Source organism: Mustelus asterias, chromosome 2, assembly GCF_964213995.1.
Source record: "Mustelus asterias chromosome 2, sMusAst1.hap1.1, whole genome shotgun sequence".
Classification (NCBI taxonomy): domain Eukaryota; kingdom Metazoa; phylum Chordata; class Chondrichthyes; order Carcharhiniformes; family Triakidae; genus Mustelus; species Mustelus asterias.
The window spans coordinates 16,657,008-16,676,674 of record NC_135802.1 but is presented as its reverse complement, the minus strand read 5'-3'; the positions used below and the strand labels follow the sequence as shown (position 1 = coordinate 16,676,674).

Below are 19,667 nucleotides of genomic sequence, written 5' to 3'. Positions count from 1 at the left end.
CATACTACCTCAACAGATAAGTCCTCATCAAACCTCCTCTCTGACACTGTGATACAATCTCTGACCAATAATGCTACCCCTCCCCCTCTTCTACCTCCTTCCCTACTTCGACTAAAACATTTGAACCCCGGGACCTGCAGCATCCATTCCTGCCCCTGCTCTATCCATGTCTCTGAAATAGCCACAACATCGAAGTCCCAGGTACTGATCCACGCTGCAAGTTCACCCACTTTATTGCGAATACTCCTGGCATTGAAGTATACACATTTCAAACCCTGCTCCACCCCACCTCTGCAATGCCGTGCATTGCAGTCCCCATCCATGCATCCCTCACTTTCAGCCCCACTACTCAGGATCCCTCCCCCCCCCCGAATCAGTTTAAACCTCCCTGCATGGCCTTAGCAAATTTACCCCCCAGGATATTGGTCCCCTTCTGATTAAGGTGTAGACCATCCTTCTCATAGAGGTCACACCTTCCCCAGTACGAGCCCCAATTGCTTAAGTACCTGAACCCCTCCCTCCTGCACCATCCCCTCAGCCATGAATTCAAACCTTCCCTCTCCCTATTCCTCTCTAAACTATCCCGTGGTACAGGCAAGAGTCCAGAGATAACCACTCTGTCAGTCTTGGCCTTTAGTTTCCACCCCAACTCCATAAATCCCTGCCTAATATCCCCTTCCCCTATCCTCCCTATGTCGTGTGTCCCCACATGTACAATAACTTGTGGTTTATCTCCCTCCCCCCTAAGAGTCCTGAATACCCTGTCAGACACATCCCGGACCCCAGCCCCTGGTAGGCAACACACCAACCCTGAGTCCCTACCTTTAGTTCCGACCCTCCTATCTGTCCCCTTAATTGTGGAGTCCCCAATCACAAGGCCCAGTCTTTTACGGCCCCTAACCACCTGAGCTTTCTCACTCGGCTCACCCCCAGAGATCTGCTCTCTATGCTCAGTTGATTCCTCCTCAACTGTAGCCTCCAGCACCGAAAACCTATTATGGAGGGGAACCGCCCCAGGGGATTGTCTTCCCGATTGCTTCTTACCCCTCCTCCTGGCATTGACCCAAGCCTCATTTCTAGGAGTTACTATTTCTCTATAACTCCTATCAACTTCCACCTCCGCCTCCCGAATTATGCGGAGTTCCTCTACCTCCCCCTCCAGCTCCTTTACACGCTCCTCCAGAAGCTGCAATCTAATGCACTTCTTACAACTAAAATCTCCTGAAACACTACTGGATTTCCTCACCACATACATCCCACAGGAGATGCAGCATACTGCCTGAACTGCCATCCCTGAAGCCATTACCAGGAAGAAAAAAAGAAAACAAAAAAAACTTCCCCACACTTATAATTAGGTTAGAGGAGGATGGAAGGGTGGGATCCTCTACCAGTGTAGAGGATCGGGTATCTCCTCTGCACCAATTTATAGGGCTAGGGGCCCGAGAGAAAAAAAAAACTACTACTGAGGGGGAACCACCCAGGTAACTGACTTTTAAAGTTAAAATAAAAACCCTTCCCAGACTCCTTTGCTGCCCACTTCTAGTTTTCACTTTAAACTAGAAAAACTGCTGTTAAAGTAAAGGCCAAAAAAATACACACACTAGCTGACTAATTAAATAAATAAACAAATAAACAATTCAATTATGGATAGTTCTAGTTTTAAACTTGAGAGGATGTAAACTTTAAATCTTGAAAATCAAATATATACGAAAGAAGTACAATAACTGCATAACAGCTTACATTGTTTTGTTTTTATTGTAAATGCACTATAATCTTGCCCTGGCAGCTCTTCCGGTACTTTTCAAACAAGTGCTTCAGGACAAGGAAGCTGAAGAAGGTAGTACCACCACTCTACACTGTGAGCTTACAAAACCTGATGCTCCCATTGAGTGGAGAAAGGGAACTGTGGTGCTTCATCCCAGTGACAAGTATAAAGTAAAACAAGAGGGTCCTATTGCCGAACTGTTAATCAGCAATCTGAAGCTAGAAGATACGGGCGAATATACCTGTGATTCAGGAGATCAACAGACCTCAGCTTCCCTTAAAGTGAATGGTATGGAATAACACTTTTTTATAACTAAAGTATTACTTTATTCAGACTATACAAATATATCTCTTCACTTTTTGTCTCCATACCTTTACATTTAAGAAGCAGGTTTATGAACTGGTGTTCCATTCATTTGTAATTTGTTGAAAATCCTGCTAAGCATGATTACCTCCATAATCCAATTTCCAAAATGAAGCACATTCATGACATAAATCATCAGTATCTCTTTTGTGCTATTTGAATTCTACTTATTGGTATCTATTGTCATCAGTAACAAATTCATTTTTATTTTTCTATGTCTCTGCATACAAGTTTAGATTGGCACTGTATAGAAGTCTTTTTTCAGAAAAGTTCAATTGTAATGGCCGCTTTTTAGGTGCAAAAATTGGTACTCGGGGCCATACAAGGCATGTGCAAGCATGCATATATTCCATGTAGAATTATGCCATGTGCCTGAAACTGACATGAGACCTGTTGCTTATTCAAGTTTAATTCAAGGCTCCTTTGCAAATTATCTACAGCTGACCACAGCATACATCATACATGCTATGGTTAGTTTTCTCAGGCTCATACTAGCAATCTTTAAAAGGGACTACTTGAAGTTGCCACCTATAAAGTAAGTTAAAGATTTGTAATACTTACAGAGTTAAAAGGAATAAAGATGCCCTTCCCAGATTCACATTGGAACTGTGGATTGCTGCCAGCCATTGCTAATTCACTGGATGATTTGTCTCCTTCCATCTGGGCTTACCTATCTTGTTCACATGTCATTCCTATGCTCAGTGGCCTACAGTAATTCTTGGACTGGTAGAAAAATTGATTTTGAAGTTCTTATTCTTTTTTTCAAATTTCCCCATGACCTCTGTTCTATCTTCTTTGTTTCACCAATGCCATGTACAGTTTTATTAAAACTTTCTTACTTCTGTACTCCTTCCTAATTACTTGCTGTACCTGGATGCTAACTTTCAGTGATTTATGTACAAAGACGCCCAGAGCTTTCTGAATCGTAGCGTTTTGCAGTCTCTCTCCAGTGTGTTTTAATAGCTAATTAAGAGATGAAAGGCAGGGGGGCTCAAACCCATGGAGTGCACATCCTGTTCCTTGTGGGAACTACAGGATACTTTCCTGTCCTGGATAACTATATGTACGGGAAATATCATCAGGTGCCATAGCTCATTTCAGAGTTTGAGCAATACCTGGTATCACTGTGGTGCCTCTGCAAGGTGGAGAGCTTTGTGGATAGTACATTTATAGATGTTGTTACTCAACAGCTTAAGAGTATGCAGAACTAGACAGAATGGGTGACTACCAGACAATCAATAAAGACCAGACAGTTGATACAGGAGTTTCCTGAGTGCATTTCCCTCTTTGCCTAATATGAGCCAAGTCCATGGCACCACAGCTGGCTTAGTTGTACATGGAGCACAAAGAAGACTGGAAGAGTAGTAGAGATAGGAGGGTCAATAATTGCAGGAATAGATAGGTGTTTCTGTGGCCACAAGCTTGAATCCAGGGTGGTATGTTGGCCCCCTGATGCCAGGTTCAAGGATGTCACTGAATGGCTGTGGAACATCCTGAATGTGGAGGGGGAACAGCCAGCAGTCGTGATCCACATCAGTACCACTAACATAGGTAGAAATAGGGATGTTATCATGCAGTCTGAATTCAGGGAGCTAAGCAGGAAACTAGCAAGCAGGACCTCAAAAGGAGCAATCTCCAGACTACTCTCAGTACCATCCACAAGTGAGTATCGAAATAGGAGCAAAGAGCAGACGAATGCATGCCTGGAAAGATGGTACGGGGAGGGAGGACTTTAAATTCCTGGCATCTTGAGACCAGTTTTGGGGAGCTGGAACCTGGACAAGCCGAATGGGTTGCACCTAAACAAAGCCAGGATCAATTTCCTTACTATTTGAGAGGGTTTAAACACACCTGGTAGTGGTGTGGGGATCAGGAGGTAAACCTAGAGAGGAACACCAAGGTGCACAGAGAATTGGGAGAGTCAAATGGCACTTGAGGAGCAAGTGATAAGGTATTAGAATCTATTGGAATCCTTTGAGGATGCAACTAGTAGAGTTGACTGAAGAGACTTTCAGACGGCTTTCGACAAAGTCTCACATAGCAGACTACTATGTAAAATTAAAATGCAAAGGAACGCGGGTAGGGTTTTGAGATGGATAGAAAGCTGGTTAGCAGATAGGAGGCAAAGAGTTGGCATAAATGGTATTTTTCTGATTGGCGGGCAGTGACTAGTGGAGTACCGTAGGGATCTGTGCTAGGACCCCAACTATTCATATTATATATTAATGATCTGGATGAGGGACTAAATGTATTATCTCCAAATTTCCAGATGATACAATGTTGGGAGAGAGGGTGAGTTGTGAGGAGGATGCAAAAATGCTTCAGCATGATTTGAACAGGCTGAGTGAGTGGGCATATACATGGCAGTTGCAGCATAATGTGGATAAATGTGAGGTAGCACTTCAGTAACAATAATAGGAAGACATTATTATTTGAATGGGTGTAAATTGAGAGAGGTGGATATACAACGAGACCTTGGTGTCCTCGGGCATCATTTGCTGAAAGTAAGCCTACAGGTACAGCAGCCAGTAAAGAAAGCAAATGGTATGTTGGCCTTCATAGCGAGAGGATTTGAGTATAAGAATAGGGATGTTTTACTGCAATTGTACAGGGTTTTGTGAGGCCACACCTGAAGTATTGTGTGCAGTTTTGGTGTCCTTATCTGAAGAAGGATGTCCTTGCTATAGAGCGAGGTCTGTCAAAAGAGGAGAGGCCAAGTCAGTTAGGATTATTTTCATTGGAGTTTAAAAGTGTGAGAGGGTATCTCATAGAAACTTATAAAATTCTAACAGGATTAGACAGGGTAGATTCATAAAGAATGTTCCCGATGCTGGGGGAGCCCAGAAGGAGGGCTCATAGTTTGAGGATAAAGGGTAAACCTTTCAGGACTGAGGTGAGGACAAATCTCTTCACCCAGAGAGTGGTGAATCTGTGGAATTCACTACCACAGAAAGTAGTTGAGGCCAAAACATTTGTGTGAATTCAAGAAGAAATTAGATTTAGCTCTTGGGGCTAAAGGGATCAAGGGATATGAGGGGAAGGTGGGATCAGGATATTGAATTTGATGATCAGCCATGATCAGAATTTTGATTTGATTTGATTGATTTATTATTGTCATGTTTATTAGTATACAGTGAAAAATATTGTTTTTTGCATGCTATGCAAACAAAGCGTACTGTACATAAAGAAGGAAAGGAGACAGTGCAGAATGTAGTGTTACAGTCATAGCTAGGGTGTAGAGAAAGATCAACTTAATGCGAGGTAGGTCCATTCAAAAGTCTGACAGCAGCAGGGATGAAGTTGTTCTTGAGTCGGTTGGTCCAGGTCCTCGGGCTTTTGTATCTTTTTCCCGATGGAAGAAGGTGGAGGAGAGAATGTCCGGGGTGCCTGGGGTCCTTGATTATGCTGGCTGCCTTTTTGAGGCAGCGGGTTTGACAGTGTCAATGGATGGGAGGCTGGTTTCCGTGATGGACTGGGCTTTGTTCACAACCCTTTGTAGTTTTTTGCGGTCTTGGACAATGCAGGAGTCATACCAAGCTGTGATACAAACAGGAAGAATTCTTCCTATGGCGCATCTGTAAAAGTTGGTGAGAGTTGTAGAGGACATGCCAAATTTCCTTAGCCTCCTGAGAAAGTCAAGGCTTTGGTGGGCTTTCTTAACTATAGCATCGGCGTGGAGAGACAAGGATAGGTTGTTGGTGATCTGGACACCCAGAAACTTGAAGCTCTCGACCATTTCCACTTCATCCCCATTGATGTAGACAGGGGCATGTCTCCACTACTCTTCCTGAAGTCGATGACAATCTCCTTCGTTTTGTTGACATTGAGGGAGAGATTATTGTTGTCGCACCAGTTCACTAGATTCTCTATCTCTTTCCTGTACTCTGTCTTATCATTGTTTGAGATCCGACCCACTACGGTAATGTCATCAGCAAATTTGAAAATCGAGTTGGAGGGGAATTTGGCCACACAGTCAGAGATGTATCAGGAGTTTAGTAAGGAGCTGAGGACACAGCCTTGTGGAACACTGATGTTGAGGATGATCGTGGAGGAGGTGTTATTGCCTATCCTTACTGATTGCACTCTGTGGGTTAGAAAGTCTAGGATCCAGTCACAGAGGGAGGAGCTGAGCCCCAGGCCATGGAGTTTGGAGATGAGTTTTGTAGGAATAATTGCATTGAAGGCTGAGCTGTAGTCAATAAGTAGAAGTCTGACATAGGTGTGTTTGTTATCCAGGTGTTCCAGGATTGAGTGTAGGGCCAGGGAGATGGCATCTGCTGTGAGCCTGTTGCGGCGATAAGCGAACTGTAATGGATCCAGGCAATCCGGGAGGCAGGAATTGAATCGTGCCATGACTAACCTTTCAAAGGTCTTCATAATGATGGATGTCAGAGCCACTGGACGATAGTTATTGAGACACGCTGCCTGGCTTTTCTTTGGTACTGTGATGATGGTCATCATCTTGAAGCAGTTAGGGACCTCAGATTATTGTAAAGAGAAGTTAAAGCTGTCTGTGAACACCCTCGCCAGCTGGTTCACGCAGGATCTGAGTGCTCGTCCGGGTACCCCATCTGGGCCAGTCGCTTTCCGTGCATTGACTTTCAAGAAGGCTGCTCTGAATTCTGCGATGGTGACTGCGGATACAGTTTCGTTTGAGGTTTCCGAGGTGGAGGGTGAGAGCCACACTCTCACTGATCTCTTGCTCAAAATGGGCATAGAATGCACTGCTGGCGATTTTACATGCCTTCATCTTGTAGCCTGTTGTGTCTTGCTGACCTTGTGGCTAGCCTGGGACTCTAGCTTGGTCCGGTACCGTCTTTTGACATCATTGATGGACCTCCGTAGATCATATCTGGATTCCTTATATAGGTTAAGGTCGCCTCACTTTGAACGCCTCAGACCTTGACTTCAGCAAGCAATGGATATCCCTGTTTGTCCATGTTTCCGGTTTGGAAACACACAGATTCGTTTCTTTGTTCCTCCAGCTTCCTCGACCCTAAGCTTTGGAATTCCTTCCTAAACTTGTGTGCGTGTATCTCTCTCCTCCTTTAACCTATTCGCTAAAATCTTCCTCTGACCAATCTTTTCTTCACCTGTCCCAGTATCTCTATAGGTTCAGTATCAAGTTTTGTCTGATAATGCCACTGGGCTATTTTATTGTAACATTCAGTGATTCGGTGAAAGGAATAGTTCCATAATACTATGAAGCATTAAAGATTTTTGGAAGGATGAGTTAAAGTCGGTTGACTGATATTCTTTATCTATTATTACCTTGTGATTAATTGCAGCCCTAAAGAATATCATGTCACAGTTGTTTTTACAACATTGCCACCATGCTAAATGGGATAGGCTTTGAACTGATCCAGCAATTCAACACTGGATATCCATTTGGTGCTGTGGGCCATCAACAGCAGCAGAATTGCACTCACCCACAATCTGTAACCTCATGGCATATCCCTCACTCTATCAACTATCACTAAGCCAGGACATCAACCCTGGTCCAATGAAGACAGCAGGAGGGCATACCAGTTGCCATACCAGGAATACCTAAAAATGAGTTGTTAAAATTAGTGAAGCTACAACATGAGATTACAGGCGTAATTTTACCGAGGTTTGTATGATTCTGCCTGAGGCCAATGGAGAATGCTGCTCTCTGAGCCTCACCCGCTTCCGGAATCGGGGTGGGCATGCCAGTAAAATTCCGGTCAAGCTGCATTAATAGTAAGTAATAGACAGATCTAAGTAATTCTATAACCAACAGATTTGGTCTAAGCTCTGCAGTCTTGCCACATACGGACATGAATGGTGGTGGACAATTAAACAACTCACAGGAGGAGGAAGCTTCACAAATATCTCCATCGCAAATGATGGAGGAGCCTAGTCCAGTGCAAAAGACAAGGCTGAAGCGTTTACAACAATTTTCAGCCTGAAATGTCAAAAGGATGATCCACGTCAGCTTCCTCTGGAGCATCACAATGTCAGTCTTCAGCCAATTTGATTCAGTCCACATGATATCAAGAAACAGCTGAAGGCACTGGATACTGCAAAGGCTATGAGCCCTAACACTATTCAGGCAATAGTACTGAAGACTTGCACATTCATAGTCTAGCTATTCCAGTGCAGCTGCAACACTGGCATCTACCCATCAATATGGAAATTTGCCCCTGCATGTCCTGCACAGAAGAAATAGGACAAATCCAACATGGCCAATTACCACCCCACCAGTCTACTCTCGATCATCAGTAAAGTGATGGAAGGGGTCATCAACAGTGCTATCAAGCGGCATTTATTCAGCAATAATCTGCTTATGGGTGCTCAGTTTGGGTTCTGTCAGGATCATTCAACTCCTGACCTCATTACAGCTTTGATTTGAGCATGGACAAAGAGCTGAACTCCAGAGGTGAGGTGAAAATGACTGCCCTTAACATCAAGCCAGCATTTGAACGAGTATGGCATCAAGGAGCCCTTGCAAAACTGCAGTTAATGGGAATCGGGGCACAACCCTCCACTGGTTGGAATCAAACCTAAAACAAAGGAAGATGTTTGAAGGTTAATCATCTTATTTCTAGCACACCACTGCAAAAGTTCCTCAGGTTGATGTCCTAGGCCAACCATCTTCAACTGCTTCATCAATAAACTTCCATTCATCATAAGGTCTGAAGTGGGAATGTTCGCTGAAGACTGCACAATGTTCAGCACCATTTGCGACTCCTCAGATACTGAAGCAGTCCAAGTTCAAATGCAGTTGACGTGGACAATATCCAGGCTTGGGCCAACAAGTGGCAAAAAACATTCACACCACACAAGTGCCAGGCAATAACCATCTCCAACAAGAGAGGATCTGACCATCGCCTCTTGACATTCAATGGCCATACCATCACTGAATTTCCTGTAATCAACACCCTGGGGGGTTTACCATTGACCAGAAACTGAACTGGACTAGCCATATAAAATTGGCTTCCAGAGCAGGTCAAAAGCTAGAAATCCTGCAGCAAGTAACTCACCTCCTGACTTTCCAATGTCTGTTGATCATCTACAGGGCACAAGTCAGAGTGTGATGGAATACTGTCCACTTGTTTTCTTCAGTTTGATGACAACAATAACTTTAAATAATTGTTTTTTTTAATTCTTCTAAAATATTACGAGAGTAATGTCTCTCTCATTTCATTATTTGTTGCTCTGGTATGGAATACAATGTTTTGTTTATTTTTTTCTTTATTTTATGTGACCAAGTATGTATGAGGAAACCTTATTATAATATTTATCATTGTAATGATCCACAGCAATGTGATAATAACCAGACTTTTGGGATCAATTTTGATCAGGACATAAGGGCTTTTTTTTATTCTTTAACAGGACTAAGACAGCGTATTTATTGCCCTCCCCTAATTGTCCTTGAGAAGGTGGTACTGAGGCCACCTTCTTGAACAGCTACATTTCATGTGGTATAGGTACAGCCACAGTGCTGTTAGGGAGGGTATGCCAGGACTTTGACCCTGCAACAGTGAAGGAACAGTGATATAGTTTCAAGTCAGGATGCTGAGGGGCTTGGAGAGGAGCCAGTAAGTGGTGATGTTCCCATGCATCTACTGCCTTTGTCCTTTGACATTTTTTTTATTCACTCATGGGATATGGGCGTCATTGGCTTGCCAGCATTTATTGCCCATCCTTCGTTGCCCTTGGACACCAGTTGAGGGCCAACCACATTACTGTGGCTCTGGAATAACATGTAGGCCAGACATTACAGAAAAGGAAGTGCTGGAGGTCTTAAAGTGCATCAAGGTAGATAAACTCTGGTGCGGCCGCATTTGGAGTATTGCGTACAGTTCTGGTCGCCGTATTATAGGAAAGATGTGGAAGTGTTGGAAAGGGTGCAGACGGGATTTACCAGGATGTTGTCTGGCATGGTGGGAAAATCATATGAGGAAAGGCTGAGGGACTTGAGGTTGTTTTCGTTAGAGAGAAGAAGATTAAGAGGTGACTTAATAGAGGCATACAAGATGATCAGAGGATTAGATAGGGTGGATAGTGAGAGCCTTTTTCCTCGGATGGTGTTGGCTAGCACTAGGGGACATAGCTTTAAATTGAGGGGTGAGAGATATAGGACAGATGTTAGAGGTAGGTTCTTTACTCAGAGAGTAGTAAGGGCGTGGAATGCCCTGCCTGCAGCAGTGGTGGACTCGTCAACGTTGAGAGCGTTCAAGTGGTTATTGGATAAACATATGGATGATATTGGAATAGTGTAGATTAGAGGGGCTTTAGCTTGGTACCACTGGTCGGCGCAACATCGAGGGCCGAAGGGCCTGTACTGCGCTGTAATGTTCTATGTTCTATCTTCTAAAACCCAGGACCTGATGAAATGTATCCCAGGACGTTGTGGGAGGCTAGGGAGGAAACTGCGGGTCCCCTAGCAGCGATATTTGAATCATTGACAGCCACAGGGGAGGTGCCTGAAGATTGGAGGGTGGCAAATGTTGTGCCTTTGTTTAAGAAGGGCTGCAGGGAAAAGCCTGGGAACTACAAATCAGTGAGCCTAACATCTGTAGTGGGTAAGTTGTTAGAAGATATTCTGAGAGACAGGCTCTACAGGCATCTGCAGAGGCAAGGACTGATTAGGCACAGTCAGCATGGCTTTGTGAGTGGAAAATCATGTCTTACAAATTTGATTGAGTTTTTTGAAGGGGTAACCAAGAAGGTAGATGAGGGCAGTGCAGTCGACATTGTCTACATGGACTTTAACAAGTCCTTTGACAAGGTGCCACATAAAGTTCATCTCATGAGATCCAGAGTGAGGTAACCAAATGGATACAAAATTGGCTTGACGACAAAAGACAAAGGGTGGTTGTAGAGGGTTGTTTTTCAAACTGGAGGCCTGTGACCAGCAGTGTGCCTCAGGGATCGATGCTGGGTCCACTGTTATTTGTTAATTATATTATGATTTGGATGAGAATTTAGGAGGCATGGTTAGTAAGTTTGCAGATGACACCAAGGTTGGTGGCATAATGGACAGTGAAGAAGGTTATCTAGGATTGCAATTGGATCTTGATCACTTGGGCCAGTGGGCCGATGAATGGCAGATGAATGTAAGATGATGCATTTTGGAGATCAAATCATGGCAGGACCTACTCAGTTAATGGTAGGGCGTTGGGAAGCATTATAGAACAAAGGGATCTGGGAGTACAGGTTCATAGCTCCTTGAAAGTGGAGTCACAGGTGGACAGGGTAGTGAATAAGGCATTTGGCGTGCTTGGTTTCATTGGTCTGAACATTGAGTACAGGAGTTGGCAAGTCTTGTTGAAGTTATACAAGACATTCATAAGGCTGCACTTGGAATACTGTGTACAGTTCTGGTCACCCTGTTATGGAAAGGATATCATTAAACTAGAAAGAGTGCAGAAAAGATTTGCGAGGATGGTACCAGGACTGGATGGTTTGAGTTATAAGGAGAGGCTGGATAGACTGGGACTTTTTTCCCTGGAACATAGGAGGCTGAGGGATGATCTTATAGAGGTCTATAAAATAATGAGGGGCATAGAAAAGGCTGATAGTCAACATCTTTTCCAAAAGGTAGGGGAGTCTAAAACTAGAGGGCGTAGGTTTAAGGTGAGAGGGGAGAGATACAAAAGGGTCCAGAGGGGCAATTTTTTCCACTCAGAGGGTAGTGAGTGTCTGGAACAAGCTGCCAGAGACAGTAGCAGAGGCGGGAACAATTTTTGTCTTTTAAAATGCATTTAGACAGTTACATGGGTAAGATGGGTATAGAGGGATATGGGCCAAATGCGGGCAATTAGGACTAGCTCAGTGGTAAAAACTGGGCGACATGCACAAGTTGGGTCGAAGGGCTTGTTTCCATGCTGTAAACCTCTATGGACTCTATGACCAGGTAAGGACGGCAGATTTCCTTCCTTAAAGGACATTAGTGAAGCAGATGGGTTTTTCTGACAATTGACAATGGTTTCCTGGTTATCAGTAGATTCTTAATTCCAGATATTTTTATTGAATTCAAATTCCACCATCTGCCGTGGCAGGATTCAAACTGGATCCCCAAAACATTAGCTGAGTTTCTGGATTAATAGTCTAGTGATAGTACCACTAGGCCATTGCCTCCCCACATAGTGCCCTCAGATCTTGTTCGTTGATTAGTGAGGTGCCTTAGTTTAACTAAAAAATGGTACTTTCTCATTATTGCACGGAAAGGTTAGCCTAGATTTTATCTTCAAGGCCTGAAGTGGAACTTGAACTCACAGCCTTCTGACTCAGGCAAGATTACCATCAATTAATAAGTAACTGACACAGTTGCCTTGTGCTCATGCATTTGCTAACTGGTAAAATGTAACTGTGAAAATGTTCTTTTGAAGTGTTTATTCAGGAAGATACTTCAATTTATTTTTCTAGCACTTCCAGTGCTTTTCAAGAAGAAGCTTCAGAATAAAGAACACAAAGAAGGGAGTGTGGCCACATTGCGGTGTGAGCTGTCAAAAGCTGATGCCCCTGTAAAATGGAAAAAAGGATCGATACTACTCATCACTAATGATAAATACGAAATGAAGCAAAAGGGTTCTAACGTTGAACTGATTATTCATGATTTAAAACTTGAAGATGCTGGAGAATACACCTGTGATTCTGGGGACGAACAAACAACTGCCTCCTTAAAAGTGAAAGGTAAGGCAGCATCATCAATGACTAATTATTTGAAGAAGGCCATTCAGCCCATCGAGTCTGTTCCATTATTCAATTAAATTATCACTGATCATCTGTGTCAATGTCACTTTCTCTCACTATCTCCATATCCCTTAATGTTATTAGTATCTAGAAATCTATCGCTTTCTCGATTGAGCTTCCACAGCCTTGTGAGATAGAGAATTCCAAAGATTCACAACCCCCATGAATGAAGAAATTACTCCTCATCATAGCTTTTAATGGCCTACCCCTTATCCTGAGATGGGTGGGATTTTTCGGCCCGAGATCAACAGACCTTTAAGTGGTCCACTGAATTTTCCGTCCCACTTGTTGTGATTCCCACGGCAGGTGGGACCAGAAAATCTTGCCTGTTGTCCCCTGATTTTAGACTCACCAGGCAGTGGAAGCATCTACATCTACTCTGTCATGCTGTGTAAGAATTTCACAGTTTCAATGAGATCACCACTCATTCTTCAAAATTCTGGGGAATATGGACCCAGTCTCCTCAGTCTCTCTTCACATGACAGTTCCACTATCTCAGGGCTTAGGCTGGTGAACCTCCATTACACTCCCTCTGTGGTAAGTGAATTCTTTCTTAGATAAGGAGAACAAACTGCACAGTACTCCAGATGCGATCTCAACAAGGCTGTATGTGACTTTGACCAGACATCCCCATTCCAGTTCTCAAATCTCCTCGTGATGAAGGCCAACGTACCATTTGCCTTCCCATTTGCTTGCTGCACCTGGATGATAGTTTTCAATGACTCATGAACAAGGACATTTAGGTTCCTTTGGACAGCCGAACTTCCCAACCTCTTACCAATTAAGAAATATTCTACCTTCCTGTTTTTTCGCCAAAGTGAATGACTTCTGATGTATTGCTATTATATTCCATCTGCCACGTTCTAGCCTACTCACTTAGCCTGTCCAAAACCACTTGAAGCCCCGATGCATCCTCCTCAAAACTTAGTTTCCACCCAGTTTGGTGTCATTTGCAAATCTGGAAATATTACAATCGATCCCCACAGCTAAATCATTTATGTAGATTGTGAATAGCTGTGGCCCAAGCACTGATCCTTGCAGCATCCAGCAAATCACAGCCTGCTGTCCTGAGAAGGATCCATTTATTTCTGCAGTCTCCTTTCTGTCTGCTAACCAATTCTCTATGCATACTAGTTTTTTTTATTCTTGGGATCAGGGCACCACTGGCCGGGTCAGCATTTATTGCCCATCCCTAATTGCCTTTGAGGGGATATTTAAGTGTCACCCACATTGCTGTGCCTCTGGAGTCACATGTAGGTCAGCCCAGGTAAGGATGGCAGATTTCCTTCCCTAAAGAACATTAGTAAATAGGTTTTTATAACAATAACTTCATGGTCATCATTAAACTTTTAATTCCAGATTTTTTTATTGAATTCAGATTTCACCATCTGTTGTGGGATTCAAATCTGGGCCCCCAGAGCTTTACACTGGGTCTCTGAAGAATGAGAAGTGATCTGATTGAAACTTGTAAGATTCTGAAGGGCTTTGTCAGGGTGGATGCTGAGAGGATATTTCCCCTCTTCGGGGAATCTAGAACTAGGAAGCACAGTTCAAAAATAAGGGGTCTCCCATTTAATACAAAGAATTGCTTCTCTCAGAGGGTTGTTAGTCTTTGGAATTCTCTTCCACAGAAAGCAGCTGCGGCTAGGTTATTGAATATACACAAGACCGAATTAGATAGATTTTTGATCGACAAGGGATCACAAGTAGAGAGGACAGTGGAGTTGAGCACAGAATCAGATCAGCCATAATCTTATTGAATGGCAGTGCAGGCTCGATAGGCTAAATGGCATACTCATTTTCCTATTTCTTATGTGTCAACGTTAGTGATAGCTCCTTGAAGCTCCTTGAAGTTCAAACGATGAAATAATGAGATAATGGCAATCTTGCACAGTAGTTTATGTTTTTTTCTATGGTGGTGTTTCCCAGAATCCTTGACCATGAATTTCCTTGGAGTTTCTCCTTCTCTGCTGCCATAACTTCACAGCAACCCTAGTGAAGTTAAGAGGTTAGGAGAAATTCCTGGCCAAGAATTTTTACATTTAGGCCATTTGCACTGCATCTTGCTGGCAAAATATCTAACAACCATTTCTCTCTTTAACTTGTTTACCTCCTTTTACTGTCTATCCATTTTTGCACACTTCTTTTAATAGTGTGCTCTTCCTATGCGTGAAGTGCTTAATGAAATGCCTTTGGAATATCTTTCAAATATTTATAACATCCATTGCACTCCCATTATTAGGACAATAATATCAGGCTGTTCTGAGTTCAGAAGTTTGGGTGTTGGAAAATTCTGAAATAGTGTTTTGACATCTATGAGCTTCTTGAGTTAAGTAGATACAATTCTGTTCTCTCTTAGCCCTGCCTGTGCACTTCAAAAAAGAGCTTCAGAATATCGAAGCTCAGGAGGGAGATACTGCCACGTTTTGTTGTGAGCTTACTAAGGCAGGTGCCCCAGTGAAGTGGAGAAAGGGATCAATTCCACTTCATCCAAGTGACAAACATGAAATGAAGCAAAATGGTTCTACAGTTGAATTGCTCATTCATAATCTAAAGCTAGAAGACTTTGGAGAATATGTCTGTGATTCTGGTGATAAGAAGACAAAGAGCTGTTTAACAGTGAAAGGTAGGTAACTTTATCTCAGTAGTTAAATCTTGTTTTTTGTAAGCATTTATAAACATTCCCTTCTCTTGATTAAGAAAACAGTTAGAAAGAGGTGAATTCTCTACAAAACAATGTCGGTGATATATTTGTGACTACTAATCTGATTTGAATTATCACTTGCGTAATAAAGATGATTCACATTCTGAAATTGATAGTTACATATATTTTCTAATTTATGTTGACTAATGGTATAAAAAGACCTGCAAATGCTTAAAAGGTACTGTGTATTCTCTAAGTAACAGGATAAAGATGTAATTAAGGGCTGAGATTCACTGGGCCCACTAGCCCCTGACGAGAACCCAGATGGCTCACTGAATCAAACTTCGGGCCTAAAATGGGAAATATGCAACCTGTCAATCAAAGGCTGAATATTTATAAAAATTCTGGTTAGGCTGGATATTTTGAGAGGTTTCACTTCCTCTTTTCTAACCACAATGTTTACAAAGTAGTCGAGATATATTAAAGCATGAAGTGGAAGGGAAACAAACAAAGCTCTTTGCTAGCCAATAAGTAATCCATACCTGTTAATCAAACTACTTCAAAGGGTACAGATATCAGATGCTACCCTTGCAATGTAAAAAGGATACTCCCCAATGAAACTGACTATCAAAGCACTTCACAGGGGTTTCACCACAGTTATGGGCTATGAGAGAAAGCAACAGGTTCTTCCTGGAAATCCTGACAGGTCATTTCTATAAGTGTACTTCAAAGAAGGCTTTTAGCACATGGGCCAACCCTTCTTGTGGAATGGAGTGCTGTGGTGATTTTGAAAGCTTTCAGGTGTCCAAGGAGCATGGATGTCAAAGTGACCAGGACACTTCAAAGATTTTAGGGGACAGAGGCAATAATAAATATGTTACCCCAGAATGGTGTCTGAATTAGAACATATAGAACAGTACAGCACAGAACAGGCCCTTCGGCCCACGATGTTGTGCCGAGCTTTATCTGAAACCAAGATCAAGCTATCCCACTCCCAATCATCCTGGTGTGCTCCATGTGCCTATCCAATAACCGCTTAAATGTTCCTAAAGTGTCTGACTCCACTATCACTGCAGGCAGTCCATTCCACACCCCAACCACTCTCTGCGTAAAGAACCTACCTCTGATATCCTTCCTGTATCTCCCACCACGAACCCTATAGTTATGCCCCCTTGTAATAGCTCCATCCACCCGAGGAAATAGTCTTTGAACATTCACTCTATCTATCCCCTTTATCATTTTATAAACCTCTATTAAGTCTCCCCTCAGCCTCCTCCGCTCCAGAGAGAACAGCCCTAGCTCCCTCAACCTTTCCTCATAAGACCTACCCTCCAAACCAGGCAGCATCCTGGTAAATCTCCTCTGCACTCTTTCCAGCGCTTCCACATCCTTCTTATAGTGAGGTGACCAGAACTGCACACAATTCACCATTCTGAAAGTGAACAACACCTTTCTCAGTGCAACAAGGACAAGTGCAGCCACTTGTGCACCCATAAGACCATAAGACATAGGAGCGGAAGTAAGGCCATTCGGCCATTCGACCCATCCCGGGTGGGAGTCCCGAGGTCAAACCCTTTCCCATAGCCCAAACCCATTTAACACCGAGGCTCCTTGGGGGACCCTCTGCAGCCCTGCGGTGTCAGAGGGGTACATGCACCATCCGCATACCACTTCCTCCTTGCTCCCCCTTCAGAGTACAAGGTGCCAAGCCAGAGTGTCACTGCCAAGTGGGCTTCTATCCCGCTAATTATATGTTTATGAGGACTTTTACATATTCATTGGGTTCCTTCCTGCTCTGGGCAGGAACCTGATCAGGGCTGAAGGATGGGCCACATTGCGACGGATTTGCTGCCTGGCGGAATTCTATTTTGGGCCCGACGCCTGATTGAACATGCCGTCGGCATTCCCGCCAGGGACTAGCTGGCCCAGTGAATCCTGGCCAGAGTGCAAACTGGAGAATCATGCTGTAGTTGTCTAACAAAACCACCAGTAGGTACTATGGGTAGAATCTTCCACTCTGACCAGCAGTGTGAATCATGGCAGATGGGGGCATTTAATTTGGCATGAATGGAAAAATATCAGCTTCCTGGCAACAAAAATATAGTTTGGAATTTTGATCTCCTGTCTTTCAAGGCAGGTCGAATCTCCCCCAAGCAATGTCGCGAACCATATTTACATTCATTAATATCTCATAAATAGTCATTACATGGCCAACTTGCGAACCTCCAGATTAAATGCCCCGCCAATGGCTAATTAGAATGTTCTGCTTTACTACTGTATATAACTGGCATGGACCTGCTGAGCTTTACTTCATCTGAGATTCGGAAGTCAGTAGTTACTGCTTTCACCTTCCTTTAACACCATCACTAAGATATGGGCGGCACGGTAGCACAGTGGTTAGCACTGCTGCTTCACAGCTCCAGGGTCCCGGGTTCAATTCCCAGCTCGGGTCACTGTCTGTGTGGAGTTTGCACGATTCTCCTCGTGTTTGCGTGGGTTTCCTCCGGGTGCTCCGGTTTCCTCCCACAGTCCAAAAGATGTGCGGGTTAGGTTGATTGGCCAGGTTAGAAATTGCCCCTTAGAGTCCTGAGATGCGTAGGTTAGAGGGATTAGTGGGTAAATATGTGGGGGTTGGGCCTGGGTGGGATTGTGGTCGGTGCAGACTCGATGGGCCGAATGGCCTCCTTCTGCACTGTAGGGTTTCTATGATTTCTATGTTGTGTGCCTGCAGCACAAGCTGCACCGAGGCCTAACACAGGAGGCATGGCTCAAGGGGACGAATGAGAAGGAGGCATGACGAGGAGAAAGCAAGGACCAGAGGGGAAGGGTGAGATGGGAGCAGGAATGAGTCAGGGGTGGTGGGAAGGATGTACATGTTTACGTGGAGAAGGCGGGAGGCTGTCAGTAAGTGTGGAGAACCATTGCAGATACGATGGGCCAAAAGGTCTCCTTCTGTACCATAACTATTCTGTGATTCTGCAGGCAAAACTGCCTTGTTAATTGCTATGATTCGAATGAGGAGAAAAAGAGTCCGTAACCAATTGGCACCAATCCAGGAAGAGCAGCCAGAGGCAACAGGCCTCAGGAAGCTACAGATGCTCCCATGGAGGAACAAAAATGCATCTTGCAGATGTTACACATGGCTGCCACTATTTGTTGGTGGTGGAGGGATTGTGAAAGGAGCAGGGCTGCTTTGTCCTTCATGGTGTTGAGTGCTGGAGCTGCACTCAGCCAGGCAAGTGGAAAATATTCCATTACGCTCCTAACTTTGACCTGTTCTGGTAGCCACAGTTTTTATATGGCTAGTCCTGTTCAGTTTCTGGTCACTGGTAACCCCAGGATGTTGATGGCAGTCAATTCAGTGATGATAATGCCATTGAATGTCAAGAGCCAATGGTTATATCCTCTCCTGTTGGAAGTGGTCATTGCCTGATACTTGTGTGGCACAAATGTTTCTTGCCACTTGTCAGTCCAAGCCAGAATATTGTCCATTTCGTGCTGCATTTCAACATGGACTGCTTCAGTCTCTGAGGAGTTGTGAATGGCACTGAAAATTGTGTCATCATCAGTGAACATCCCACTTCTGACCTTATGATGGAAGAAAAGTAATTGATGAAGCAGCTGAAGATGGTTGGGCCTAGAGGAACTCCTGCAGTGATGTCCTGGGGCTGAGATGATTGACCACCAACCACCACAACCTTCTTCCTTTATGCCAGGTATGACTCCATCCATGGAGGGTTTTCCCTCTGATACCCATTGACTCCAGTTTTGCTAGGGCTCCTTGATGCCAGTCAAGTGCTGCCTTGATGTTAAGGGCAGTCACTTTCACCTCTGGAGTTCAGCTTTTTTGTCCATGTTTGAACCAAAGCGATGAGGTCAGGAGCTGAGTGACCCTTGCAGAACTGAAACTGAGTATCTGTTAATCCACAGAATGCCTACATGGTAGAAGAAGGCCATTTGGCCCATTGAGTCTGCACTGACTCTCTGAAAGAGCATTTTACCCTGGCCTACACCCCCACCCTATCACTGTAACTCCACACTTATACCATAGCTAATCCACTTAATCTGCACATTTTTGGATTGTGGGAAGAAACCAGAGCACCTGGAGAAAACCCACACAGACTCAGGGAGAAAGTACAAACTCACACAGTCACTCAAGGCCAGAATCGAACC

At 43.8% G+C, this 19,667-nt stretch overlaps 1 protein-coding gene across 29 annotated transcripts in view; it reads left to right on the top strand.

Moving 5' to 3' along the window:
• The window catches only part of obscnb (obscurin, cytoskeletal calmodulin and titin-interacting RhoGEF b), a 614,792-nt gene that overhangs the window by 214,058 nt on the left and 381,067 nt on the right, over window positions 1–19,667 (top strand). For 27 of the 29 annotated variants that reach the window (XM_078231785.1, XM_078231777.1, XM_078231725.1 and 24 more), the window contains 3 exons: window positions 1,787–2,053; window positions 12,524–12,790; window positions 15,210–15,476. In XM_078231785.1, the coding sequence (XP_078087911.1) occupies window positions 1,787–2,053; window positions 12,524–12,790; window positions 15,210–15,476 (801 nt within the window). The remainder of the gene's footprint in view (window positions 1–1,786; window positions 2,054–12,523; window positions 12,791–15,209; window positions 15,477–19,667) is intronic. The other 2 variants (XM_078231827.1, XM_078231750.1) reach the window with 1 other exon arrangement.